General features: G+C 58.9%; 2 protein-coding genes across 5 annotated transcripts; one reads left to right on the forward strand and one right to left on the reverse strand.

Moving 5' to 3' along the window:
* Positions 1 to 549: 549 nt before the first annotated feature.
* BCL9L (BCL9 like) lies at positions 550 to 23,906 on the reverse strand. 4 transcript variants are annotated; one of them, XM_088138837.1, is made up of 9 exons: positions 23,617 to 23,755; positions 8,603 to 8,735; positions 8,333 to 8,420; positions 8,063 to 8,185; positions 6,912 to 7,101; positions 6,636 to 6,720; positions 4,250 to 6,482; positions 2,550 to 2,714; positions 550 to 1,779 (listed from the first exon to the last, which is right to left on the reverse strand). In XM_088138837.1, the coding sequence occupies exons 2-9, from the start codon at positions 8,612 to 8,614 to the stop codon at positions 695 to 697; spliced, it is 3,981 nt and encodes a 1,326-aa protein (XP_087994963.1). In that variant the 5' UTR covers positions 8,615 to 8,735; positions 23,617 to 23,755; the 3' UTR covers positions 550 to 694. The 4 variants fall into 4 exon arrangements, with proteins under 4 accessions (XP_087994963.1, XP_087994961.1, XP_087994962.1 ...); XM_088138835.1 differs by having other exon boundaries at positions 2,550 to 2,810; XM_088138836.1 differs by having other exon boundaries at positions 2,550 to 2,810; positions 8,333 to 8,735; positions 23,617 to 23,906.
* Positions 23,197 to 27,503, forward strand: LOC112542409 (uncharacterized). Its single transcript, XM_088138785.1, has 4 exons — positions 23,197 to 23,375; positions 24,373 to 25,014; positions 26,209 to 26,317; positions 27,304 to 27,503. The coding sequence occupies exons 1-4, from the start codon at positions 23,197 to 23,199 to the stop codon at positions 27,466 to 27,468; spliced, it is 1,095 nt and encodes a 364-aa protein (XP_087994911.1). The 3' UTR covers positions 27,469 to 27,503.
* Positions 27,504 to 27,871: the final 368 nt, after the last annotated feature.

A 27,871-nucleotide genomic window follows, 5' to 3' on the forward strand; every position in this document is an offset into this window, starting at 1 on the left:
TCCTCCTGAAGACTCTTTCTTTCTCTGACCCCACGTCTCCTGTTCCCCTTGGTCTTGCTCCCTGACAAGCGCAGAAGCAGAATCAGGGCAAGGAGCCATCCAACGGCTGTTCCCCAACATGGTGCAGGGAGAAAGAGTGGGGGTGGCATTGAATCAAAGGGGAGGATTTGGGTGGGCTTACCCAGACTGGCACCCTACAGGGGGAAAAAAACGCTGAAGAATGGGTGCCCAACAATGAGTGGAACACCCACTCTTACTTCCTGCTCTGGCTGTTAATGCCAGGAAGGATACATCCACAGCATGGTGGAGAGTGCCAACCCGCGCCCACTGGTTTGGGGCCAACGTCCTGTAAGGAGAGCTAACTGGGGGATGGGGGCTCGAGAGAATTTCTCTCCACCTCAGGCCGTGTCCCACCACCAGCCTGGGGGCAACCAGCCACTGTGGGCAGCCAGGGCATGCACGCTGCTCTGTGGCAGGAGGGAGGAGAGGCGGGTAGCTCCTCTGGGTGGGAAATCTATCTAGCGCCAGGGAAAGTGGTCAAGGGGTTCCATTTCTGCTTTGTCTATGCCAACACAGAGAAGGCTGAGCCAGCTGCTGCTCCCCCAAACCTATTTACACCACCCCAACCCCTCCGGCCCTTTGGATGGCTTTGAGAGGCAAAGGAAACAAGGCATCCCCACTTGGAGGAAATTCCTTAGAAGGGCAGGTTGGCCATGCTGCCAGCTCCAGGCCCATAGCTCATCTGGCTGTCCAAGGAGACGCTGCGCTGCCGCATGGAGACCATGAGGTTCTGCTGGGATGGAGGGCCCATGAGTGAACCCTGAGGGGAGATCAGGTGCCCTGGCTGCCCATACATCTCTCCAGAGACAGACATGCTGCGCTGCTTGGCCTGCATGAGCAGGAAGTTCTGCTGGGCCATGAGGTTCTGCTGGGGCAGCATCAGGCCTTGGTGCAAGCTGTTGCCCACCATGGTCTGCTGGGGGGCCAGGCCTGTCCTACCCAGTACGGGCATCTGTCCAGGGTGGCACATGGCCATTCCGCGTTGCACACCTTGTGGGCCGGGCCGGGCCGGGCCCTGTTCCGCCATCATGTTCTGCAAGTTCACCAGGTGCAGGTTGGAGGGGGGCAGGGCCTTGACCCCCTGGCCCTCCCCTTTGGGAAAGTACTGCAGCGTGCTGCTGGGCTTCTCAGAAGGGATGATGCGGGACAGATCAAACTCAGGGATGCCTGTGGGTGTGGGGCGGATCACGTCGCTCAGCTCCGGGTCGCTCAGCACCGAAGCAACTCCAGGAAGCACTGGGGCGTAGGGCTCAGGCAGCCTCCCGGCCATGCGCTGCTGTGGAGGCGGGGCGACGGGGCCTGCCTGTTGAGGGGGCAGCTCCTCCGGAGGGAGTCCCAAGCCAGGCGGATAATGCTGCTGCGGCGGTGGAGGCGGCTGCTGCAACCCGGGTCCGGCCGCCCCTCCTGGGGCCATTGGGATGCCTCCCCCATTGGTGGGGGGCTGCTGCAGGCGTGGCGGAAACACCAGCTGACCAGAAGGGCCGCAGGGTTGGCCCAGGGAGTCCGGGGGGCCAGGGGGCAACATCATTGGGTTCTGCACAGGAGCGCTGCTGTGCATGGGGAGGCTGGCACCCAGGGGGCTTGGCGAAGACATTGGAGGGGCTGCTACTTCCTGGGAGAGCAGCTGCTGTCCGGGGAGGTTCAGGCCCATAGGGCTCGGAGCAGGGGCTGGCCCCACAGAGTTCACGTGCATCGGATTGGGCTGGTTCCCTCCCATGCCTGTGGGGGAAAGTGAAACAGGTTAGGGCCCTCGGAGGTGGGCCGGATCGGGGAAGACATTGCAAGGACCACTAGAACTCAGCTACATTGTTGTGGGGTTCAGTAAAAGAACCTTGAGCGCCCGGCAGGATGTCCCTCTGCCCCTCTTGCACCAAAGAGGCAAGGCTGGGCTATCTTGAGTTCCCGTCTCCCCCGCTCCTCTTTCCCTGGACCGAGTTTTTGCTTATCTAACGGTCCCCACATGCCTTCTTCAAGGCTATCTCCGGACTCCGACGTGTGGAGGCCGAGTGGCCTGGAATTTCCTCGGAAGCAACCCGGCTGCTGAGCAGGGATAGGGGCTAATGCTGATTGCTGGCCAGCCCCTGCCAGAGCCTTGCTGCCCTGGGCTTTGGGGAGAAAGAAGAGTCTTCTTCCTCCTGCTCACCCTGGCTTTCTGTGTCCGTTAGCTGCTCCCTGCAGGGGGCTCCCCTTCCCCAGAGCAAAATCTGTTCCCACAGTGAAGGGGAAACTGCAACAAACCCCATTTGTGGAGGGCAAGAGAGGTTTCTGGCTGAAGCTTCTGCCTCACGAGGGACGGGAAGCTCGCCCCAGTGGCTGGACCCGTCTTGAGCAAAGAGGCCCGCTGAGACCCTGGGAATGGGGCAGAAATGTCTCCAGTGGAAATCCCACCTCCCTTGGTTCTGGTTAGGTGGGTGGTGCAGAGATGCAGGTCTACCCACCCACCCACACCCAGCACGCTGTGTGCCGACCCTGCCCACCCTGCCTCTTACCAGAGATAGCCCCAGGCGGGAGCATGGGCCGGTCAGGGAGCAGTTCATCATCCGAGGTGGCGATGGTCTTGATGGCATTGTGGTAGAGTGGCGTGGAGCTGGGCATGGCGTATTTGGACATCTGGGACATCATAAGTGACAAAGGGTTCTGGGATGGGGGTGGATCTGGAGAGGAAGGAAAAGGCAGGTTGGGGTTGAGGGGGCCAGAGGTGTTGCCAGGTGGGGCAGAGGAGCTGCTCCGAGACCCAGAGGGCATTGGACCTGCAATAGGAGAGACAGAAGTGTCTTAAGACCCCTAGGCAAAGCAAGTGTCAGCCCCCAGAAGTGATCCGGGGGTGGAGGGGTGACACAGTGTAAGTCGTGGCCAGCCAGAGGCACCCAGGAAGCCCATAAGCCCAGGCAGGAGGGCAGCCACTATCTTTCCCTCCAGCGCCCAGAATGGATGCTGAGAAAATGTCACAGGTGTTTTCGGGGGTGCCAAACGGCCATCCTATCTGGTGGTCCCTGGGAGCCCTCAGGGATGCTCAGGGAGAAGGAGCTGAGCAGGAGGGTGCTCATAGGTCCTCTCCCATCTAACTCCCCCCCCCCCACAAGGGCAGGCAATGATCCACACTGATATTCCAGCCAAAGCCAAGGTTTAAATCAAGACAACCTGGGATATTTCAGGCTTTTTTTCACAGGAGGCACTCCCAGGTGGAGTGAGGCCTGCTGTTTTACAACATTCTCTCAGTAAAATGTGTTAGTCTCACAACTGGACCTGCTGGCTTACTTAAGGGGAGGGGAGGGCTCCTTTCTGCATTTCAGATCTAAATGGAAAATATAGTTACATCATTCTCCCCCCTCGTAACATAATTAGCACAGGAGTGTGCGCGTGCTCTTTAGAACTATGATGCAGATTGATAACAAACCACAGCAATGAGCAGCCTTAAATAAGAGGGTGACCTCTAGGAACCCCCAAGTAACAGACCCTCTCTGAGGGGCACAGACCCTTGCAGGGAAATCACACTCACCGTATTTGATGCATTTCATTCATGAAGTTTCAACTGAAACCAAATGAAAAAGCTTGCATTTTTGTCCTGACTGTATCCCTGTCCATGCTTTGCCGTGGGGCCTCCCACAGGCCACTTGAAAGCAAGGGTGGGCCTTGATTTAAAGGACACCTGCCTAGGGAACCGGCTGGGCTTCAACATAAGATGGGATACTGGATGCACAGGGCCTTAGTGCTTTTTTCAAAACCCATGACGAAGCTTTCTAGCTAAAACCCTAACCCTAAAAATGACTACAAGCCACTCGGGATGGCATTTCTCTGAGGCCAGGAGGGATCCTAAGCAATCTGAGAACTCGGATGTAAAACAGAACCGCGGATCGCAGGTGCCTCAGAAGTTCATCTGCAACCAGGTGCCAGGCCTCAACAAACCGGGCCGTTTGCAGTCCCTCCTCCACGGTGACTCAACAGGAAGAAAGGCCACACGGGTTTAAACCACGAGCCACGTTTACAACATGGTCTGTCAAACGAAGACTTTCCCGCTCTCTTCGCAGAGAAAACCAATCAAGGGCAAGGCCCTGAAGACCATGGAGCCGCTCCTAGAAGCGAGCCTCCTTCCGGGACTGGTGAGTTCCACGGCTGTACGCCAACCCTGCCAAGCGGGGGGCACCCTGACAGACCCCCACCAGGCACCCAGGAGCCCCACCCCCGTTACCTTGCTCAAGGTGGCCCAAGGGGGCAGAGTTGCTCATTCCAAGGGTTGGCTTGCCAGGGCTGGAAAGGCCGGCTTTGGGCGAGGATGCCCATCCTGGAGAGGAGACAGCCATGGAGGGTGATTTGAGATGGCCGGGCGAACTGGTTGGGGAGCGTACGTTGAGCACAGAGCCAAGGACCTGGGGTGACTTGAGGGGGGCACTGGTGGCAGCGGCAGCTGGCAGGCTGACCAGGCCAGAAGGTGTCTGCGGCGACTTGAGGTTTGCAGAAGGGGAAGTGCCCAAGGGGGAATGTGCTTGACTGAGGGTTGGAGACTTGAGACGGCCCACGCTGGGAGAGTTCATCTGCCCCATGTTAAGGGCCAGATCCGAAGGGCGGCGGCCCAGGCCCCTGACGGGCACTTGATGCATGTTTGTGGCAGAAGAGCTGGTGCTGGGTGGCAGGGGAACGTGGCTGAGCCGTGGGGTGCTGGCCATGTTCCCCTGCTCTGGGCCAAACATGTCGGGCGTGTTCCCCATCTCCTGAGGCACAGGGGGGTAAGGGCCCTGCATGGTGGAGAAGCCCTGCTGCTGCTGCTGTGGCGGAGGCTGCCCCTGGCCCGAGAAAGGCGAGCCCATCATCATCTTCGGAGGCCCTCCCAGCATGGCCCCTGTGCCATTTGGGGCACGCCCTCGGGCCATTTCCTCGGAGGGCACCAGCTCTGGCCCACGGGCCTTTTGGGCCATCATCATTTGCTGCTGCTGCTGCTGCTGCTGCGTCATCTGCACGTTCAAGTTCATGTTCATGTTCATGTTCACGTTCATGTTGAGGTTGGCGGGGGGAGCCAAGGCGCTTGGCTCCACTTCTTGCAGTGGGGGTGGGGGACTCATCAGGGCCCGAGCACCCCCGAACTCCAGGCTCAGGCCTTCACCAGAAAGCATGGTGGGCTCCACCTGCCGGTGGGCCGGCATGACACGCTCCATCTCCAGCCCCAGCGACCCCTGCCTCTTCTCCAGCAGTGGGTGCCTCAGCAGCTCCTCGCGCGCCCGGGGGGTGAGGAAGCGCTCAGCTTCGCCCTGCCCTGGGGGATACGGGAGACCCCCAGGCGCAAAGTGCCCAGGCCCCCCCAGGGGCATTTCCTCTCCCCATGGCAAGCCAGGCCGCACAGGGCGGGGCCCGCTGCTCACCGGGCCGAGAGGCTCCAGTGGTAGGCTGGGCATCCCTGCAAAACCTCTCTGGATGTGGGTGCCCGGGAAGCGGGGTGGGGCAGAGAACGAGGGCCGCAGCTGCTCCTGCACGTCCAGGGGTGCTCCCCGCAGAAGCCACTGCTCCCCGGGTCTGCTGTGATAGGGTGGTGGGGGCCCCCGAAGCATCACGCCTCCCAGGGGCTGGGCCAGCATCACCTCCTGCAGAGGCCGCCCCCCATGCAGGCCGGCCTGCTCCTCCTTGCGACGCTTCTCCTCATAGTACTCCTCCTGCAACTTGCGCCAGGCCACCTGCTCGGGGGTCAGGCTGTCCTGGCCCAGGCGCTGCAGCACTACATTCATCGGCTGGCCCAGGTCCACCCCGGGGGGTACTGGCCCTTCTTGCTCGAGGCCTGGGCCCCCCAGGCTCTGTGTCTGCGATATCATAGACTGCAGGGGCTCCTCATACTTCTTTATGCCAGCCCCAGAAAGAGGAGCCTGCGGAGGCTGGGGAGCAGTGGCCTGGGGGGGCAGGATGGCCCCTTCCCCAGTCCCTGGCCCGCCCTTGAGGAAGGTCTCGGCTTCGCTGCCACGCAAGAGCAGGCGCTCGATGTCCCGCAAGGTCTGCAGAGACCGTTCCCGGTGCTCCAGCTGCTCCTTGGAGAGGCCCTCAGTGTTGAGGGTGCTGCGGGGCCCGTTCCCTGCTGTATGTGGGCCTGCGGTGGCCCCTTCCCCCAGCAAGCCCTCTGCAGTGCTGGCCGGCAAGGAGCTGGGCGCGGTGGGTGTGCTGGGGTGGGTGCTGCCGGGGGCCGTGGAGCTGCTGCTGTTGCTGCCGTTTCCCACTGAGTTGGGCGTCAGGTCCCGGCAAGTGTCCTCGGGCGCCCCCTCCGGGGGGAGAGCACTGCCAGAAGAGAGTGGTCCTTGGCCAAGCCCCAGGGCGGGGGGCCCCGGAGGCTGTCCCTGGGCCTGGCTGCTTGGGGGCAGGGCCGGCTGTCCCTGAGGGGTGCTGGCAGGAGACAGGTGGATTGGCAGGGGCTCACCCACTGCTGGCATCTTCGCGTGAGGGGCCGGCTGGAAAAGGAGAAGCAGGATCATGGTGAGGGGAGGAAGAGGGGGCCCACAGTGGACTGCCAACTACCCCTGCTCGTTTGCTGCCCCGTCCATGCAGTCTTGGGACAGCTGGCCTGACCTTGTCCCACTGGGTCTCCCCCACTCTCGTCTCACCTGGTCCAGCTTTGCCCGGGGTACATGTTGCTGATGGTAGGCAAGAATGGAGTCTGCTCGGCCTTGTAGGACAGCCTCTGCAGCCCTGTGGACACCCAGAGAGCCGTCATGCCCAAGACCTGGCGGTGGGGGCCCCAGGGCGACTCTTATGGGAGCCCCAGGCCCAGCCTCCCCGTGGTGGGGCTGGCAGAGCCCTGGAAAGTGATGGGAGAGCTCACCCACAGCCCATGGAAAACCACCCAGGCTCTGGTCTTGGGCAGAAGCACTACGACTTACGTGTTGGCGAGGTGTGTAGTGAAGACGTAGACCACCTGCAGGGCCTGTTTCCCTCCGGCGTCGGACCGCAGGCCAGGGGCCGCGGTGTGGGGTGCGCCAGATGCGCTGCTCTCGCTCAGGGCCGGCAGAGGGTTGGATCCTGGGCCCAGCTGCGGGCCCGAGCTCATTGCCGACTCGGCTGCGTGGCAATCTAAGGAACAAGGGGGTAGGCTTGGGGGTTGGCTGCTGTTCAGCGGCTGCCGTGGCCCCAGGATTGGCCAGGGCAGACCTGACCGAGCTCGCCTTGAGGAGGTCCCACCGTGGGCAGCAGAGCCGGAGGAGCCATCCCAGGTGGGACCAGGGGCCTGACGCCTCATGCCAGAGGCTCGCTGCCTTCCTGAGGTGTCCGGCAGGCGGCAGGACCGAAGGGAATTTCCCCTGCACCCCTCCCTGCTCAGGGAAGGCGAGCATCAAACTGGGTGGGTTTTCGCAAGGCCCCCTGGCGTGGCTTCTTCAACCTGCAGGCCAGGTCAGGGTGCAGGGACGGAAAGAGGCGCCCCCCGTGAGGCCTGGCCCTGATTCCCAGCCCTGGAGCGCAGAACACCCAGGAGACCCATACGGGCTCCCCCCCCAACGAACAGGGCTACTTTCGTATCATTTCTTCTTTTAAGGCTGAAACTGATTCGTTCTTAAAACTTCGGCTGCTCGTGCAGATAATTAAGGGTTAGACAACAGCCGTTATTTTTACTTCGTTGGGATTGTTGCCATTTGAATAGCTCTGCTGGAAGGGGAAAATGGGAGAGAAGTTTCCAGTTAACTAAAATTCTGTAATAAATACAGAAACCTGTTAATACGCAAGAATACTACAAGTCAGTGGCCTGATACCCCCGTCCCACGGCACCAGTGGCCATGTTCCCCCCAAGTGACGACTGGTGCTACCTCGCCCTGCTGTTTTCTTCAGGGAGTGCCAGCTGACGGCAAGTGCCAGGGAGGGTGAAGAGAAGCAGCGGGAGGGCACTTTCAGGGGCTGCACTCTGCCAAGGCATGGCTGGGGGTTCAGCCGCTGCCTCTCGGGGAGGAGCAATGGCCGCTTTGCAGGAAGAAGCCGCCCTCCGCCCCAAGGGTCAGTGCCGGTGGGGGCTGCTGTTTTGCCTGACCCCACGGGCACTCACTGTGGGTGCTGCCCAGAGACTTGTCGTCATCCTCGCTCTCTGGTCCAGAGCACCACTCGTCCCCGCTGTAGGGCTGCTTCCTCTCCAGCACGCAGCGCCTCTTGCTCCGAGGGGCAGCCTCGCCTACCAAGGAAAAAGCCACGGTGAGCGCCCCCAGGGCTCAAGGTGGCACCGCCGGGGTGGGAGATGAGTTGCCGCCCCGCCCCAGGATGAGCCCCGGGGAGCAACGGGGCCATCGCTGCCGCCCCCCTGCCAGCCCTGCACCCTCACCTTTCAGCTCCTTGTCCAGTGGGGTGGCACTCGCTTCCCGCCGCTCTCCCGAGTCCACGGAGACACTGCGCTCCCGCCTCACTTTGCCCTTCAAGGCCCCAAAGACAGAAACAGGAGCCTGGCTGGCTTTCAGTCCCACGGTGCCTGCAGTGGGCTGGCCGACTTTGCTGCTGTGGTTCCCGGCCCCCCCCACGCCTTTTGCGCCCAGGTTGCCAGTGGGAGTGGGGCTCACATTGTGGGGCTGGGGCTGGGAGTGGGCGCTGCTGTTACCTGTCTTTCCATGACTGGCCAATTTACTGTCAGGGTGCATTTGATTGGCTAAAGCTTCTGGCAGCGACACTGGAGGAAGCTCCGCGTCTCTGCTCCCACCACCGCTGGTACTTCCTGTTGGGCCAAACACCTCCTGGGGTGGGGGGGAAGAGGGGCAGAAGACAAAATAATCATCAGAGGGGCAAGAAGAGGCCACGGTGGCCGCAACATGCTCCTGCTAGAAACACCCACCTTGCATCCTCCAGGCCTCCTGCAAACCTCCACCGTGCCCAAGAATTATCCCCCGCTGCCCTGGGGGTTTGCCGTTTCATGCCCCTTCCTGGCTTAGTTAAGGTCGGGGGCGCAGAGCAGCGCACCAAAGAACGAGGGCCTTAAGAGGAGGGTCTTTCTAGACCGGAATGACCCTGAGGAACAGCAGGCCCAGGCCATCCTATCGGGTCCTGTAAGGGATCCCCTCCAAACCTGCCACTGCTGATGCTCTAACCCAAATGCACCTGCATCGGGTTCTGGAAAGTGGCCAAGGCAACACAGATTCCTCAAATTACAGGGGGAAACTGGTGGAGTCGTTATTAAACGCAAGACATTCAAACATATTGAAGAACCAGCTTGGCTTCGGCAAAAGTAAGTCTTATCACATTAGTCTTTCAAAGTTCTTTGAAAATATCAACAGATTTTTGGACAGAGGCAAGACTGCTAGACTTCCAAAAAGCTTTTCAACTGTCCTTAGATAAACAGTAACTTCTTTATGGGTTGGTAATGGGGTAAGAGAAAGCAAAGAACAGAAACAACATTTCTTCCAGCAGACAAATATGAAAGGTTCTAAGGACTAGTGCTGGGGCTAATATCTTCATAAATGGAGTTTGGGCTGAGCACTAAGATGGCCAAATCCAAAATCATTTAGCGTAGTTAAGACAACAAAGAAACGTTGAAGAACTTCAGAAACATCTCTCCGAAGCGAACATCAAAAAGCAAATGATGCATTCTGGGGCAAAAAGTCATAAATAGGTATTCTTGGTCAAGACTGCTGAGGAAAGGAATTTTTGGTAGCAATCTACTGTCTAGTTGCTAGAAAACATGCAGATTCCACCTTGGGAATCATTAGAAAAGAATGGGAACTAACAGTCTATATCAGCATGCTTTCAGGCAAATATATGATGCTCTCTGGAAGTCTATGCGCAATTCTGTGTGAACTTCAAAAAACATATTGCAACAATCAACAAGGCGCAGAAAAGGAAAACTGAAGCGGCTAATGGGCCAGAGTAAATCGTGTAAGATTAAACGCAGGATTTTGGGGAAAAGGGCAAGCAACGGATGAGCTGAAAGAGGCGTATAAAACCAGAGAGATGTTCTGGCAGGATCCAGAGGGTTAGCTGAATGGGGTAGTTCCAGGAGAGGGCAGGGGAACGCTCCCCGACTTCCTGCCCATTTGCAGGGCGGCTATCGCAGCCTGTGAGCCACGTGGCCAGGGATCACCTCCAGCCCTATCCCTGAGCACCGGTTTCAGGGGAACACGAGCAGAGCAGTCGACCGGCTCCATGCTGAAGAGAAAGACAGTGGCGAAGCACTTGCGGTGCCTCTCAAGGTGGAGCAGGGTCTAGCCCACTCTTGACCTGCCTGCACCCGTCTCTCGCTGGCAGGTCCTTCAGCATTTCAGGGGTGCCCGGCGTGGACAGCAAAGATACCATTTCTGTGGCACCCTGTCTCTTTAAGTGTCAGCCCATCACACTGGCTTGGCTGAGTCTCTGGGGGCCTATTAATAGCAGCTGGAAAGATCACATCACTACAGGGATATTTATATTCCTCGTCCCACACCAGGAGAGATTTATTGCCAGGCTGCCCAGGAGAGCTTGTTAGAGGGGGAGAGGGGAGTACAGGTCACCTGCAGTAGAGGCAGCCCTGGGCAGGGGGGGCAGACCCGGCTTCAGGGCTGAGGTGCCACCAGGCAGGCACAGCTGACAACCCCACACCAGTTTTCCCCAACTGGCACCCTCCAGGCATGCTGCTCGACAGGCGGTCCCTGCCCATGCCAGCTACCGGCCACGCTGGTGAGAAATGATACGGGCTGTAAGGAAGATACGGGCTGCTGCTCTGCCTGCGTGCCACTGCAGGGTTCGCTTAACTTCAGCTACACTGGGTGGCTCGACATCTCCCACAGGCCCCAGAGCGCCCCGGGTACCTCCCATCCTGCCTGCCCCTAAAGAACTCCAGCCAGAAGCCAGCTCAAAGCATTCCGTCATGCCCACCCACGCTACCCCTTGGGAAGGAGGGCTGCAGACGTAGGTCAGCTCCCCAGGGCCAGAGACCTAGAGCCTCCTTCCATGAGGGAGTCCACATTGTCTGCCTCTGCCATAGCGCAATCAGACTGCCAGAAACTATCCCAGCCCTCAAGTGATGGGTCCTTCTCGGGGTCTCTGAAGCCACATTGGGCTCGAGGCTCTTTCAATCCCTGATATGTTATACTTCATCCTTCAGGATCATCCCGCAATGCTGTTCACTGGAGTTCAAACTGCAGAACTGGTTTCCATAAAACAAGGGAATGGCTACCAACGTAAAAACAATGACAGAAGATGAGCCAACAAAGGCTACTAGGCCATGACAGCACAATGCCCCACAACAGGGTGCCCCTGGGCCTGGTCTGTGGGTTTCCTAAGGCCCCTCTTGGCCCCTGGGGGATCAGGATGCTGGATTAGAGATGCCAGTGAGCTGAGCTACCCCACAACCGACCATGGCTCCCTGTGGGTCAGCCTGCTAGCTGCGAGGCCTGGGGCCCTGGCAAGGAAAGAGAGGGTGACTATGGGGCGGGGGGGATACACTTCATAGTTTGCATAGAGGGATTTTCACTCAGCCTGGGACCCCTTTCGATCCTTCTCACTTACAGTGGATGCTCCTTGCAAGACCTTATGCCAAGAAACACTGGGATAAATTAAGCGCCCAAGTATATTCCCCCGGGGGTACCGAGGCAGTTCCCCTAGTGAAATCCCAGCCTAGAGAAAGCCTCCATTTTTTACAGGCCCCAGATTAACACTGGGGAGGTTTAAGCAGAAGGCATCAAGGGAAGCCTCTCTGGAGAGGAGCAAATAACCCCTGAGCACGAGGGGCAGAGCACCTGCGCAACCACGCTCCTTCACAGACGGGGGGGGGCTGCGAACCTTCGGCACTTGAAAGGGCACCACGTGCTCATACCACGCTGCAGCCATATTCCCAGGGCACCAGCCGCTCAGCCCGTGAGGGAGGAACGGCAGAGTGGTTCCTGCTCAGGACTCTGGACAACTCCCAGGGCCGGCTTTGTGAACCTTGCCAAGCACGGGCCCCTCTCCTCTATGGACCATGTCGCAGCAGACCCAGCCACCACAGGGCCCCTTGCACATGCGCCCACCCTGGCCCACATGCCACGCGCAACACAGTCAGGGGCGCCCGTTTCAAAGTTGCGTACTGTGACAGACACAGACCTATTCCAGGGTCCTGTAGCTCTCGGTCACTTCACCTTAAGGGGTGGGTAGGAGGAGAGGAAAATGCGCCCCCCCCAGCCACCAATGCTGGAGGGAATGCTAGCCTCTCCTTCCACTGGACAGCCACCAGCCTCTCACGCAGGGCTAGTCAGCCAGCAAGGCCACGGAAAAGTGATGCGGAGCCCTGCCCTGGCACGTTAGGAGCCAGGAAGTCTTGGCGGTGAGGGGGGGAAGAGCCAGCCCTCGCTGGTTCTCTCTGCAGAGTTAGAAAAGGGTGCTCTGCAGCCACAGAGGCCGACGTGCCTTCCTCCAAATTCAGACTGGGTCCAGGGGACAGCTTTGGAGACTCTCTGGACACGACATTCCCCAGCACTTGCATGGGTCACTTCTATCCCTCCTGCTGGACTACGGAGAAGCACCTCTCAACACCTGGAGCCGAGCCAGGAGTTTGGGACGCAGAGCAGGAAAGGGCCATCATGCCAAGGCTGCTCCCATAAGCTCAGGGGACTGCAACGTGTGCCCGAAGCTGCTCCCTTCAGCCCTGCAGAGCAGGACAGGCAATGGCTTCCACAAGCAGCAAGGTCCAGACCGCCCGGTCTCCTGCTTCCAAGGGTGATCAGCCCGGCCTGTGTCCTGCCTCTGATCGTGTAGGGAGCCTGCGCAGCCATTGTCAACTTTGCTTAACATCACTTCAAGACACCTGGGCTGGCAGCCACCCAAGACCCCAAATTCTGTGCGGCGTGAATCCAGTCAATTCTCCAAGAGAGCGCGAGCTGATGATGTAGAGCAACCTGAAACACAAGCTTCCCCATTACAGAACTCACTGCCAAGGCCCGGTGGCACAGCCTCCCTCCCAAAGAAAGTGCTGTGCACTGCTCTGACCTCTGTCCACCTTTCACAGCAGCCTTTCTTGGCTGGGGTTCCACAAGAGGTGGTGTTGGAAGGAAAAAGCACATTGTATCATGAGTTGTAGATATAATAATTTTTATGCAAGCATTCCCTGAGACCTGAAGTTGTCTCAAGGGTTCCTCCAGGGTGAAAAGTTGAGAAAGGTTCTTCTATGGTGTCTGGCTGGAAGAAAGCAGTTTACAGTGCTTCTGAGGGTGGGGAGCGGCAGCAGCACCGCCTTCTAGCAAACGAGATCCAAAGCGTTCCTCTCTAGGGACAATCCCGTTGCATATTATGCTGGCTTGGTTGACCTCATAATCACTGCTGTCAGAGTCTCACTGCAAATCACAGCTTCTTGTGTTATTAAAAAACCTAGGAATACTGGTATTCTCACAGGAGGACCAGCAAGGGAAATGGTGATGAAGGCTATTTCCTCATTCTGAAATTTTAGGGAATAACATTAGAAAGAAATGCATGTGCCTAAGTATGCAGAGACAGAGGTGCAGACGCACATCTGGTGTCTGAAAGCGCCCAGGTCCACGCTGGTTCGGGGGCCTGAATGGTGGAGGGGGTCGCATATAGTGCACATCCTGCCACGGCCCAGGACCTGCTCTGGAGGAATGCCCGGGCTCCTTCGAAATAAGGCAGACTTCCCATGCAGAGAATGCTGGTGGCTCCCACGCCAAAGGGTGCGAGAGCTGGCCCTCACAAGGAGGCGCCAAGCGTGGAAAGCCGGCTGTCTTTCCCTTTGCCCTTGGCTCAGAATTCTGCGTCTCTTAGACAACATAGGTAAAAAGTTAAAACTATTTTCTTCGCTTTTTAAAAAGTAGCATCATGTTTTATTTTTCAGAATGTATATATAAAAAGATTACAACACACTGATGAGCTGACCAAAACAGGCAGGCAATAAATACATAATAAAAATGGAAACATGTATACAATTCCCATCAAATAATGTGCTTACATAGAATGGCACACACCTTTTAATTATGCCTTTATATAGCAGGGATCTGCATTGTTTTCAGAGGAAAGGACACATGTAACAGGCCTCTCTCTCTCTGACTCCCCCCAGTTGGTTACATTCACACATGAACATTTCAGAGCAGGCTGATGTGCTCCAGATAAGCTGGGGAAGGAACTCCCAACTGGGAATCCTACTGTTACTGGGTGGGGGGTGAGGGCGTCAAATTCGAGAAAACTGCTTTCTACATATACGTTGACAACCTTGCTGAAACAAACAGATTCAGCAAGCCTACTTAGCAGCATAGGAAGGGCCGAGGCCTCTGTAGCCACCCATTTCCATCACTGGCCAGATCCAGGCTGAGCCACTCCAGTTGACTCTCCCTGCTTTGCCTAGAGGATGCCACCCAGAGCCTGGCACCCTGACCGAAGGGCCACCTATGCCTGTTCAATCAGCACTGGGCTTCTTGATGACCCTGCCTGCACCCCTTGTTGGCAAGACAGCTGTGCCTGACTCCTCTAAGGCCCCTTCCCTCATTCATGCCACAATGCCCACCATCTCTCCTCCCACTCCAAAAAAAAGCAGGAAATTGGAGCCCAGCCATTTCCTTTCTCGGGGCTGGTCTTGACACCCAGAAACTTCAGGCAGCACTGAACGCAGCTGCTGCCTGTGGTCATTCCCATTAGGGCCGTTTTACACCTTTATTGCAGGAGCTGCATGATACCAGGATGTTACCTATAAAGCCCCACATGGCTCAGGGCCTGGGCATCTTGGAATCTGCCCCCTCCCCAACAGAAAACACTCACTGAGGGTATCTAGTACGACGTGGCATGGAACAAGCCCTCTTGGGGTGAGACTCTGGCTGCAGCCCAGCAACGATGCAGGACAGGAGATCCATCTACGACTTGCCTGCCCACCAATCCCGCCCCCTGTGCCTCCCAGCCACAGTGTAGCTATGTACAGAGCTGCTCGCTGGGAGCTATCAACCACTTCCGCAACTGGCCACAGAGCAGACAGCAGGATTCCAAGATGGGGGCAAGGTGACTTCTGACGCAAAAGAGATCTTGGATTAGCACAGTGGTGATTCAAACCCCATTTGGGTCAAGCTGAAGCCACAGTACCCCACCATCTGCAGGGATTTCTGAGCACCCCGCATGGAACAGTGCTTATTCCCTTGTCACTTTCTCCAGGATTATAATGGAAGTCCATTATTAAATTTATACAGTGCTTTTCTGCTCATGCACTTTCCCTAAGAGGACCGGCTAACGCAGATCTGCTTCCCGAATAGCCATTACGTGGTACCTGCCTCTCTCCTCTTCTTCCTTCCCTCAAGATCTCCAGGTTGGGTACTCCTCACAGCTTGGGGGGGGTCTCCTCTTACACAGGGACAGAGAGGGAAGTGATGTCCTGCTTTTGGCTCAGAAGCAGGAGAGGGGCCCTTTGCCCATTTTCAGGAACTCTCAGAGAGCACGGGCAGTCTTCGTCTATCACACTTGGCTGTTCTGCAGGGAGATCCACTGGATTCCACCTAGCAACCAATCTCCCAGAGCAGGCACATCCCAGACGCCCTCTGCATGTAGTCATCTCTTCCTAGCCTTTTGTTTGACCCAGGGACTGCGTGACAAGAAGGAGCTGATCCACCATGGGGCCCCATCCTTCTGCCTATGGGAGGAAGGAACGAGAGGTGGGTAATCTTAGCAAGCAAGCAAGCCTCAGACCAGGGAAAGTCCATTTTACCTGTCCTGCCTGGAACAATACACCTTTGCCTTCCTGCATAGGAGTTAGTGTCACTCCAGGTTGCTGCAACCCACAGCAATATGTTAAGTAGGTCGAAGTCTGAAGAGAAACTATTTAGCAAAGTTCCCAAGCCTTTGCTCATACAAAGATCACATTCTTCTTGCTTCAGTGTCTAAAGTGGGAATAGACCCAGAACATTCTGCAAGTTTTGAGAATGAAGCAAATCTTGTTAAGGAAGGATCTCCAGCTCCTCACGCAATTCCCCTGAAGCAAGCTTGGAGAGGAGTCTGGAATTCCTTGGTGCCAGGATCTGGCTCTCCCCAGCCAGATGCCAAGGTTTATTTTTTCTAGCCTCTGCCAGCAACCCACCCCTCAGCTCAACCACAGATTGTGCAACAGTCCCTGTTCTTGCCCAAGGAGAGTTGCCATTTTCTGATCAGAGCTTTCTCGCAACGAAAATCTGCTGGTGAGGGACTGACATCAGGTTTCCAGGACCAAACTCTACTATAAGGGCACAATCCTGAATGCAAGCAGCTGGAAAGGGCACCCCCTCCCCCCAACTCACCAAGTCCCAAAACTCTGATTCAGCTCTTGAAAAAGGATTACAGACAGCCAATCTTGTTCTGGTGGGGGAAAACTGTGTGAATGAAGCCCCCCGCTCCACCAAGCTGTTCCACGGAGATGGCCTGTTAGTTGCTCCCATTGCACCAGGTTAATGGACTCGTGGCACCTTGAAGGATGAACAGATCTGGCGCCATTTGCTGGTGTTCCCTTGACCTTAATCATAAGCCTCTCCAACTTGAAAGAAAGCTTCTGTCCTAGTCTTGCCTGTGGGCAGCTGGGGGGTGGGGGTGGGGGGCTGGAGGCAGGAGGCAGGAGCCCCTGAGGCCGCAGGGCCCCGCTGTGCCATGAGGTCCCCATGCCCTGCACACTCCTGCCCCACTGGTTCTCCCTTCTAAACTTGGTTCAGCCCCAGAGGGGAGGCAAGGCAAGCAGGCCTTTGTTGTGTATACACAAAACTGTCGCTTAGTGAAGGCGGAAAAAAACCCAGGCTGGAGGGAAAGGGGAGAAACCACGCTCTGATTTCTGGGAGACAGCCAGCTCCCTGACTCAGCCAGCTGGGTCCCCTGCCATGCCCAGCTCACCCAGCACGCCTACAGGCAAGGGAGGGAGGGGCAGCTGGGCTTGGGGGAAAAGGATCCTGCACAGCCCTGGCCTGGATCACAGGGTGATACCACCCCTGGCCCTGTTTTGACCTCCTCCACCCTGACTGTCAGGACGTGGCACGGCTTCTCCTCGGCTAGGCCAACGTTTCTGGCTCCAGAGAGCTCTCCACGCTGTGGCCACGATCCAAACTGTCTGGCCCAATAGGCTCCTCCTAGATGACCCAGAGCCAAACCAGCAGGCAAACGGACCCAGGTTTGACACCTGCCTCCTGAGGGAGGACAGAGCACCCTCCTGCCTGGCCTAGTGACTCAGGAAGGAAGCTGATTCTTAGCACAAATGTATCACTCCAAGTGGGCTCCTTTCCTTAGTGTGGAATACCTGCACGTGGGGGGCCAGCTGCTCAGGGCATGCCACCCCACCCCAGGTGGAAGAGAGCCCACCTCCACCTCTACGTATCTGCAGTGAGCATGTGATCTCACCCCAGGGCACAGCAGGGGAAGCACCCCCAAGGAGCAAGGGTGAGGGGGAACAGCAGGCGTCTCTTGCAGGCTGGAACCTGGCAGTCTAGGAGCAACATCTGCCCCCACGCGCTGGACTGGGCTTGTGCTGGGGTCAAAGGTCACCCCCCTCTGCCTTAACCCATCACATGGCCCAGGGCAGATCCCAGCAATTGGAACCCTCCTATCCTCCTCCAGGGTCTGCAATGTAAAGCCCTGCCAAACTGGGATTCTCCAGACATGCTCAGGGGCTCCAGGGTGTCTGTCAGAGGACAATCCCCTTCTGCCCTCTGCTCCTTCCGCTCCTCCCCATGCAACAGCAGCAGGATGCTGTCCCAGCTGCAGCTGCACGTCAGGTCACCTCAGGGCAGCGTGTGGCTGTTATCAGCTGGGCAAGAGGCCCTTGACCATTCTGCAAAGAGCAAGAGGCCTGTAAGGCCCCGATGCCAACTGCTTAGCCTCCTGCAGTGCAGACGTGCCAGGGTGACCCTCTCCATATGGAGCAGGTGGCTATGGCAAGTCCCAAGGAGCTCTGTGCAAATGGCCCCAGGAGGCCTCTGCTACGCTTCCCCACAGCCCAATGTACCTCTCCAGGTGGCGCAGCACATCTCCCACTGCTAACCCCTCCCATGCAGCTGCCTGGTGCATTTCCCCTTCTGTTGCTCCTCAGGTGGTTGGCCAACTGGCTCTTCCTCTCAGCTGCCTTTTGACTCCTATCTTCCCCATTAAGGGCAGCTCCAGACAAGGGTAGGAGAGGGGAAGAAAATGACAAGGGCTGTTTCCTAGGCAGGCAATCAACATGGTGCCCCCTACTTCTGATACCCAAAGGGTGGCAGTGGCTGGGGGAATTGTTCCCAGTTTTGCTTGCATCACGTAGCCCTTTACAGCTGGAGCCCAAGAACAGAAGACCCTTCCCTCACAACGCTTGGGGGATCAGGAGCCTCAAACTCAGGCCCTGGCGCGCACATGCCCACCCTGTGCAAGTTGCTAGGCCTCACAGCTGCAGAATCTGTAGAGAACCCCTTGGGGCACCCCTGCTCCATGCAAACAACGAAGAGGGTAAAAGTGAGCTTCCCTTTGCCAAGGGCATGAGGGGCAGCGTTTCCAGTCCCAGGATTCACAACCTCCCCCCCTCCGCTGGCATTGTGCTCAGCCTGGGATGCCAGCTTGGCTCCCCAGAACTGCAAAGCCCACCAGCTTTCCATGCTGCTGACAGAAGGAAAGGGCCTCAGGAGAAGAGCTAGGCAAGGGTCTCTCTGTCCAGGTGGGGTTGCCCTGACCAGAGGCTCACCCTTGGATGCGGAAGCACAATGGATGCCTCCTAACTGTGACATGGCCTTCCAGCACCTGCCCCCACTGATCCAAACAGCTGCAATACGCCTGGAACACAGGCCAGCGTCTTGGGTAGCAGTCCCCATCCTGTGGCTTCCTTCTACAGAGGAAAGCCCCCCAAATTCCTCCTGACCACCCCCAATTTTATGGCCCAGGAGATGCAGGAGGCAGTAATAGCTCACTCTTTCCCACCCACGAGAGAAACTGTAGTGGCTCTCTGCTTTCTCACATCCTCTAGCAAGTGCTGAAGGCCCCGAGCCCACTCAGTCAAAGGAAGAAAGGGCTGTGTCTGCACAAAACACTTACACCATGGTCTATTCAGTAAAGCCAATTTTCTGAATTTGCACATCTAGAACTATAAGCTAGTAAGAGGTGCGTGATCCGCTAAGCCAAAGCCTACTGTCTGATTTGTACCCTACCATGCCGTGAGAAGAGTGAGTCTGCAGTACCTCCAGGTGAGGGGCAAGCTTGGAAGCCCCTCAAACCCAGAGTCCCCACACATCCTCACATGCAAGTGCAAACAGCATGGTTGTTCCCTTCAGGCTCTGACTCTTTCTGAAGGAGGCCTGGGAAGGTCCTATAACAAACAGCAGTGGGGATCCTGCCACAAGAAGTAGGTTCCTTCCTGCAAGGAGCTGGTTTTGTAGGAGAAAGCAAGCAGAACAGGTGCGCAACGTGCCAGTGAGCGACTGGGAAACTAGCAGGTCAAGAGGATACAGGCAATTGGCAGGGTGTGCTGGTGCCTACTATTTCGTTTGACTTTGGAGGACTGAGTTACAAATGAAGTCCCCAGCAGGACAAATATATGCAACATCTAAGGCATGATGACGGTATGAGCGAGACCTCCCATAGTAAGTGGAAGGATGAATAAATAAGGGCCTTAAATAACCAGACACCAGGAAAGGCAGGGAAGGAGAGCGGCTCTTGGCTCACGTGAGAAGGTCACCTGGTTACCAAGCTCAAAACTGTAGTCCCAAACTCCAGTCAGGCTGGGGGTGTCACTGCCCCCAGACCAGCTTCCCACCCATTCCCTTTCCCTGTTACAGAAGAAAACACACCTCCCTGCAGAAAGATGAAGGGTGAGAGCAATGCACGCTTTAGTGGCTTCACAGGGAGAAAGGAACCTTTCCAACAAGACTACTGTAGCACCGTGCACCGGGAGAAGCGTCTACTCCAAATTCTCCTACTTCCGTAAGTCTAGTTAACTGCATTAGAAACACGGAATTCTGACAAAAGCAACAGGGAACCCCTAAAGGGAGCCGCACTGAACGGTGCATTGAGACTGCAGATCAAGATGTCCACGGCAGTGTTCGCAGAATGCAAGGGAAATAAAACACCCGCGTGCACATGCACACGCACCGCCACCAGACAGCGAATCTCATGGAGAGAAGGCTTAGTGCAGATCAGCCCGGAGGACAGAGCGGGAGACAGCTCTTCTCCAGGATCCTTCAAACGGGGCGAGGATGGGTCAAGCAATGGGAGACACCAACCCAGGCTGAAGGAGGCAATGCAGAACGGCTGGCAGAGAACAGGGCCTCTTGGCCTACAAAGAGCCCCATGAACCTTCCTCTTGGCTGCCCCAATCTTACCATGGCTCTGCCGTTACTAGAGTTTCCGAGGCTGCCCTTCCAGGGGCCTGCTGCCCATCCCAGAGAGCCCAGCAACCAGGCTCCCCGGACAGGGAGCAGGTCAGAGGCCACCTGGCCCTCCAGCAGCCAAGGAAAGTTCAGCAAACCCACCCAAGGAACAACACCACCTAGAGGCCCCATGGATGGTGCCTTGGGTGAGACCCATCCAGGGGCTAAGTGGGGCGTGGCTTCACTGGCACCCCAGCGGGATGCCAGCAAGAGACCTGGTTGTCCTGGGCCCAGTCATGGAGACCAAGCCATGCAGGGGCTCTGGCAAGAGGAGGAGGAGGAGGAGGAGGAAAGAAGCAACCACAAAACATGCGCGCACGCACGCACACACACACAGAGCAGGAAATGGATTCCAGCAAAAACTTGAAAGAGCTTATGAAACTGGATGATGCACTGAGCTTCCCTCCTGCTCACTCTTCCCTTGCAGGGCCAAGGGATTCAGTGCAGTCTCTAACCTAGCGCCATCTGTGCCCAGAGGGAGGGGCTTGGCCCTCAATTCCGGCCAAGCTCCGGGATGAAGCTGCCACACGCCCTCTTCCACCTCCTTGCAAGGGATCTTTTGCCAGGCCCAAACCCCAGCCCCTTCTCCCCACTCAGCCCCCTGTAACAGCTGGACCTCCCTGGTCTTTTCTGTGGCCAGGCTGTTCCACAGGCAGAGCAGTCCTGTGCTGCTACTCTGGTCCCAACCTCTCCCCTTTCTGCTGGGACCCCCCTCGTAAAAATAGGAGACAGCCCTTACTGGCATTTCCTCCCTCCAGAAAAGGCTATAAAATGTTCCAAGTACAGCCAAAAAGTGTGGAGGGGGGGACAAGGAGGCTCAGCTCATTAGCGGCTGCATGGGGAACCCTGGAGGGGGGAGGGGACCTCCTAATGTAAAACAGCTCAGCCTGGGAGAGAAAATAAGAACCAGGCCTAAAGAAGGGGGGGGGCTCTTGGCTCCAGTCTCCACGCCCTCCCCCCGCTTAGTCTGGCCCATCCTCACAGACACACTGGCCAGGCTGAGATGAGCTGGCCCGAAGCAGAGGAAATTCCAGCCTGTTGCTTCTGGCAGCCAAACTGGGCTCTGGCCACAGCCCCTTGGAAAGCAGCTACTCAGCAGTTTTCTTACCATGGGGAGGGGGGGGCAGCTCCAAGTCGCACATTCATCCCCCCTCCTTGTAGCTTGATTGCCCAGGAGGGGCTCCCAGAAGCAGCCGAGCCAGGCACCTGGGCGTCCTGGGGGCTCCCTTCCTCTGACGAGGGGAGGTCACCCCAGGCCACTCCAGGCAGGCAGGACGCAAACCACCTCCATGCTGCTTACTGACCTACCCCTGCTAGTGTCCAGTCTCTCTGTCAGCAGGGGAGGGGGGAGGAGGCCTCTTTCCCAGGTGCTCAAGGCTATGTGGCTGGTAAGGCTCCTCTGCCTAAGCAAACTCCCCTGAGACCCGGGCAGCTCACCATCCAAGCCAGTCTCAGCTCTGAGGCATGCCAGGGGATGCCAGAGAGTGCAGCCTGGGCCACCGCCACGACACAAAAGCAAGACTGCCAGGGACAGGGTGCTCCAGGGACCCAGCCTGGGCCAAATGGAGGGGTATCGGAAAGGGCTCTGAGGGCCTCCTGAAGAAGCAGCGAGCAACACCCGCAGCTTCCTGGGAGTGTTAGAAGGGACGGTCTTGGTGAGTAACCCAAAGGCACCCCCCAGACCGACTCCTTCTCTGCCAGTGCGGAGGACCTAACCCACACCCACCAAATGGGCCAACTTCCATCCCCATAAGGAGCAGGCGGGCCGGGCACCCTGAAGCTTAGTCCCACACATCTGGAGGGCTCCAAGTTGAGGAAGTGGTCCCAGCTGACCAACACACAAACACAACCCACCGCTAATCCCTTTGCCCCCACACCCCCACACTCATCTCCGCAGCACGGGGGGGAGGGGGCTGCAGCCTAAACCCCCTGCCTCAGGAAGCAGGCCAAAAAACACAGGGTGGAAGACACCAAGCTGAGCAAGCAGAGGCTGGCTGGGAGCGCCAGAGGGGAGGGCAGGGGCTCCCAGGAGAGGGGCCAGAAACAGGCCATCCAGCAATGGGGGAGCGCACTGGCATTAAAGCCCAGGCCACCTGGCCCTGCACACAGCCTGTCCCACCTGGGGCAGTTTTCTGTCATGGGGCCTCACTGGGCCCTCGAAGAAAGAACGTCCAGCCAGCTCCGTCATGCCAGGGGAGCAAGGAAATGGTAGGTGGCCCATCAGAGGATGGGGGCAACCCACACAGAACGTGGACCAGACCTACCAAAGACCACACGGCAACTGCTCCCTTGGCCCCAGAGACCACGAACCTGAACCCACGAAACAGGGAGGAAGGCACCCGCTACTCGTCAGTGGAAGGCCAGAAATAACTGAGGCATTTCGCTGCCCCCCATCCCGATCCGAGGGGAGACTGGGCTTGGTCATGCGGAACTCCGACCGGGCACCAGCTGGTTGGGGACCCTGCACGTAGGAACCACCGACTCGCTGGTGCTGACATCCAAGCAGGCCGTCTGGGGCCGGTCTGCTGGTAGCCAAGGGGGGCAGGCTGGCCCCCCACTGCCAGAAACAACAAGTTGAGGAACGTCGCCGGAACTTCCAATCCAGGCCGAGCCCAGACCTTGCGCGCGGCAGAAGCCTCACCTCTGCCGGGCACGGGGCCGCCCTCGCGGTGGGGCAGCAGCCGACCCCAACCGCAGCGTCACCGCCCGCCCCTGGCTTCTCTCGAGGGCCGCCGGGGCCCACCGCGGGCGCGCCTCAGCTTCCGCGGGGAGGCCCAACGGCCGGAGCGCCGCGCCGCGCCGCGCCACCAGCCCGCTGGTTCCCAAGCTGGGAGAAGGGAGGCCAACCCGGCGGCCCCACCGAGGTCGGGCGCGGGGAGCCTCCGGCCTCTGTCCCCCGGCGGCCGCGGGGCTCCTTCCTAACAAGATGACAGCCACCCGCCGGGAAACCACTGGCCGAGAACATGGCCACCGGACCGGGCCGAGGAGCGCGGCCGGCGCAGCCACGGTTGGGCCGGGCGCCGGGCTCCGCGGCCCAGCAGCGGCAAGCCTCGGCCGGAACAGAACGGCGGCCTCCGGGCGCAGGAACCCCGGCCCGGCCGCCAGGCAGGCGCCGCCGCGCTTGGCGTCCTTGGGCCGCAGGCCGCGACAGGGCCCAGCGCCGGGAGGGCCGGGCCGGGCCAGCCGGCGCCCCCCGCCCTCCGCGGGGCCAGCCCTCCCCGCCCCGCCCGCCGCAGAAGAGCCCCGCGCCCGGCCCGCCCGCCGTCCTCGGCTGACAGCGCGGCCACGCGGGCGGCGGCGGCGTCGCCGGGACAATGACCCGCCCGGCCTGCGGCGCGGCGCTTACCTGCTCGGGGGAGGCCGTCGCGAGGCTCCCCGCCGGCCGCGCGGGAGAGGGAGGAGCGGCGCCCCGGGTCCGGGTCCGGGTCCGCGTCCGCCCGGCGCCTCTTTCGCTTTCACTTGTCGGGCCGCGCCGCGCAGGACCGGGCGGTCGGGCGGTCCTCGCGGGTCCTCGCGCCGCCCCTTCGCGCCGCCGCGGCGCCCGGCCCGGCCTCGCCGCGCACAGAAGCCGCCGGTGCCCACGGGCAGCAGCGCCCGCCGCCGCCGCGTCCGCCTGCCCGCGCCCGCCGCCGACTGCTCATTTGGGGGCCGAACGCGCTCGCTGCGCCCCGGGCGAGGAGCCACTCCGGGCAGGCGCCGCCGCCGCCGTGTCAAAATAAGAGTCGCGCGCCTGGCAGCGCTCCGGCGCGGCCGCCCAGCGGCCTGTCGGGGACCCGCACCTGCCGGGCGGCGGGGGGCGGGCGGGCAGCCCGGCGGGCGGAGCCCCCCGCCGGCCCGCCCGCGCGGGAAAGAGCCTTCCGCGGGCGACGCCGGGGGAAGGCGACCGGGGCGGGCGCGGCTGCGGAGCGGCCCCGAGAGCGGCTGCCTGCGCCGGGGCGGGCCGTCGTGCGACTGCGGCCGTCGGGTGGGTGGGTGGACGCGTGCGGCCGCGGCTCGCCGCCCGGCCGGCCGGGTCACCCGAGGCGGCGAGCGCGCCGGGCTTCGGCGGGAGGCGGGCGGGCGGGCGCCCTCGCGGCTCTGCGCCGGACTCTTAACCTGACAGAGCGCCGCCTGCTGGGCCGGGCACGCAGCGCGCTTCCCGGGGCGGGCGCGGGCGGGGGGCCCGGAGCGCCGCGGTGCGCCGGGAGGGCGCGGCTGGCCGTCGCCGGCGCGCCTGCGGCCGAGGCGGGCGGGGCGGGGGCGAGGCCCCCTTGCGAGCCTCCGGGCGCGCTGAGCGGCCTTCGGGCCCTCGCCCTCGGGGCCTCTCTCCCGTCGCAGCGGCCGACGGCGGCGGGGCTCATCCTGGGAACGGGGAGCCGAGGGAGGCGGAGTGCCTCGGAAGGCCGGGCGGAGGAGACGGGGGCCAGGGAGGCCCGGCGGTGCGGCAGCCCCGGCGCTGCGAGACCCGCCCCCCCGGAGGAGCCTTGAGGGGGGCCCGGGAGTCCTCCGCAAGCGCTCCCGCCCCACCCGGGCGACACTGGCCGGGGGCAGCGCTTGGGGGGCTGGGGCTGGCGCAGGCTGGGGGACCCCGGTGGACCTGGGCCCAGCGGCCCCGGGACCCCTGCCTGGCTTGGAAGGGATGGAGAGCAAGCCAGGAGGAGGGGGGCGCCCGCCCCCTCCCGCGGCGGACCCTCGAGGTGTACCAGGAGCCCTCTGCCCCCCAGCTTGGGAAGCGGGACAGGGCCTTTGGGGCGTCAGAGGCGGCGTGAGTGTTACCATGGCGATCAAGGAACGGAGGGTCGAGATGGAAGTGGGACTGGCGGCGTGGGCGAGGGGAGGCAGAGCGGGGAGCAGCCTGCTCCGGGGCCCTCCCTTTGGGCGGCCCCGGGCCCCTGGCTGCCCGCCTCCTCGCAGGGGACTCCCTCTCGCGGGTGTCTCAGGCCAGGCCCTGCTTGCTGGGGGGCTTTGCCTGCAATTTGGGGAGGAGCGGAGGAATTGTCTTCCAGGAGCAGCAGAGGCTTCACGGGGCACCTCCCGGCGATGGGCAGTGGTCAGAGGCTCCCCTGGAGGAGGTTCCTGCCCTCCCCAAAGGAGCCGGTGCCCCTCATAGAGCATCGCAAGGCCTTTTTGTCGCCCACAAGACTCGGGTTTGGGCTCTGGGGTGGCAGGAGGCGAGGGGAGGGCCCTTTCCTTGATGCCAGAGGGGCTGAGCGCCCCTTGTTCTTTGAATGCACCCAAGCCTTGTCCTCCCCGCTTTCTCCCAGACCCTCTCAGCCCCCGCGATGGGATAATTAGATGCGAGGGCTCAGTGCAGACGATGCTCCTGTCGCTTAGCAACTAATGGTTTCCATGGACACAGTGAACCACAGCCTGCTGAGCAGCAAGTGAGCAGTGCAGGAGGGCAGGGAGAGAGGAAACTCCCCCATCATCCACTTCTGGGCGTGGAGGTGGGTGTCAAGGAAGAAGGGTGAGGGGCTGCAGGGGAAGGAAACCCACCGTCAGCGCTGCCTCCTGGCCGCCTCTTTTAGGCTGGAACGGGCCTCACCGGCCCGTCAAGGAAGGGGGGCTGCGGATGAGGGCACGGGTGCCTTGCCCTGGCCAGCCTCCGCAGCTCCTGTGGGCTCCTGGCTGGGCCTCTGGTGGTGGAAACGCCAGGGCTGGCTGCCCCCATCTTGCTTTGCACCATCGTCTAACCCTAAAGGGCCCCCTCTGTGGGGGGTGAGCTCAAGCAGGGCTCTTCCCATTGCAGCCTGAGCCACCTGTAAGGGGGGGCAAGAGGACTCTTCCCCAGCCCCGCAGAGCCCCCTCAGCTCCTCTCCTCTCCTCTCCTGCGGCTGCAAAGGAACGCTTCACCGCGGTCTAGCTGTGGTTGTTTTAAATGGATGCCCCGAAAGGCATCGTAGCTTCTGGTTTTGGAACCGAGCAGGCAAAACAAAGCCCTCCTTCCCTGCCTGTCCAGGTGCCCACTAGATCCGGCTTCCACCTTCTGGGCTGAATGGATCTTCAGACCGGTCTCTGATCGAGCCTTTGGTCCACGGAGGAATCCCCTTTCAAAATCCCAGAATCAGGTTGTAAGCTATGCTTTCAAAGCAGTTTTCATAAAAGTGTTGGCCAAATTGCAGCTGACAAATTTTATTTATTTTATACTAAGGCTTCTCTGTTCCACTTATTGTGATTGGGGAGGTATAAAAATATCATAAAATAAGTGAAAAGGAAACAAAGCAGCTACATCCTCTATCGACAGAGTGGAACAAGGCTCACCTGCCTTCCTTTTCTCTTCCTGAGGAAGGGCCTCCTCCTGAGACAGTCTCCTCTTGCTTTCCCCGCATGCAAATTAATGCAGATTTACTCAGCAACCCTAAACTCAAACTAAGCCAAGGGGGGAGAGAGCTGCAGAATGCCAGGCTGAGGAAATCCCATTGCTTGCGCAAGAAAAGGGCCACGCTCAGGGCCCATGGGAAGACTGCCAGCGTCCATCTCGATGGAACTGCCCCTGCCAGGTAGAGAGAGATGGGGGGCACGACCCCCAGTCTCCCTTCTCCAAGCACTTCCCCCATCTCCTTGCCTCTCAGACTGGTTCCAGGGAGGAGGAGGAGAACCATCAAGGCCCCCTTGGCAGCTGCACAGCCCTTCTGGCACCAACAACCTCCTCCCTACCTGGCCCCCCAGGGAAAAGCAATTGCTGACCTCTGCATCTGGACCAAAAGTGGGAAAGAGAGCCCAGGGAGGGGGCTCCTCCCATGAGCGGCACCACCACAGCAATGTTCCACAATGCCATTGGCTCCGTACTGCAGAAAAAAGGGGGCGGGGCTGGAATATAAACAGCACCTAATTTCTAATACCCTTTATTGATATGAAGTCACTTTGTGTTTTGTAAAATACATTATCTATAACTTGGCTTGTTTATGATGTTATGTATGCTGTAATACAGAAAAATGATATAAGACCAACATTAAATATAGATTAATACAGCTTCCTTTCAAATGCTTTAATTTGTTACCAGTGGTATTTTAAGCTGCATATAACATTTCATTATTTTTGCCTGTGTAAGCAGGTGGAGAAAAAGCTGTTTGAAAAACAGAAGACACCATCAACACTGAGAACAAACAGACAAGTTAGATGTTTCGGATTTTACCCTCTGTTGCGCTTGGTTGATTTTCGGGGGGGGAAACTGAGGAAGGGGAGCAAGGCTCAGAATACACAGTGCCGTATGAAATAACATTTTGTCAGTCACATTTTTTTACTTTTTCTGAATCTTTCATTTTCAGTGACTTTGGAAAACTGAAGGATTACCTGTATTGAGAGAAGCGTCTCTACCCTTTTACATATTAATTTTGGTGTATTTCATTTGGTCCATTTCCAAATATAAAACTACTTCTGCATCTTAGCCATTTTATGCATCATTTAAAATGACAACATAGCAAACATCTCATAATTCAATTTTCAGTTTGTCCACATTTTGGTAATATCTTTAACTTTTTCTTTTTTCTTGCAGGCTTAAGGTTAAGATTATTCAGGCCTTTACTTCTCTATTTGATAATAGGAAGGACACCTTTCCTGTCTGTAATGGTGCTTGTTGAGATACAGGAACTTGGTCAGTCCATAGAACAGTGGTCAGGTGC

This window comes from Python bivittatus, unplaced genomic scaffold (genome assembly GCF_059951505.1).
Source record: "Python bivittatus isolate LINGU-HERP-01145 unplaced genomic scaffold, Pbiv_v1 ctg000320_np1212, whole genome shotgun sequence".
NCBI lineage: Eukaryota > Metazoa > Chordata > Lepidosauria > Squamata > Pythonidae > Python > Python bivittatus.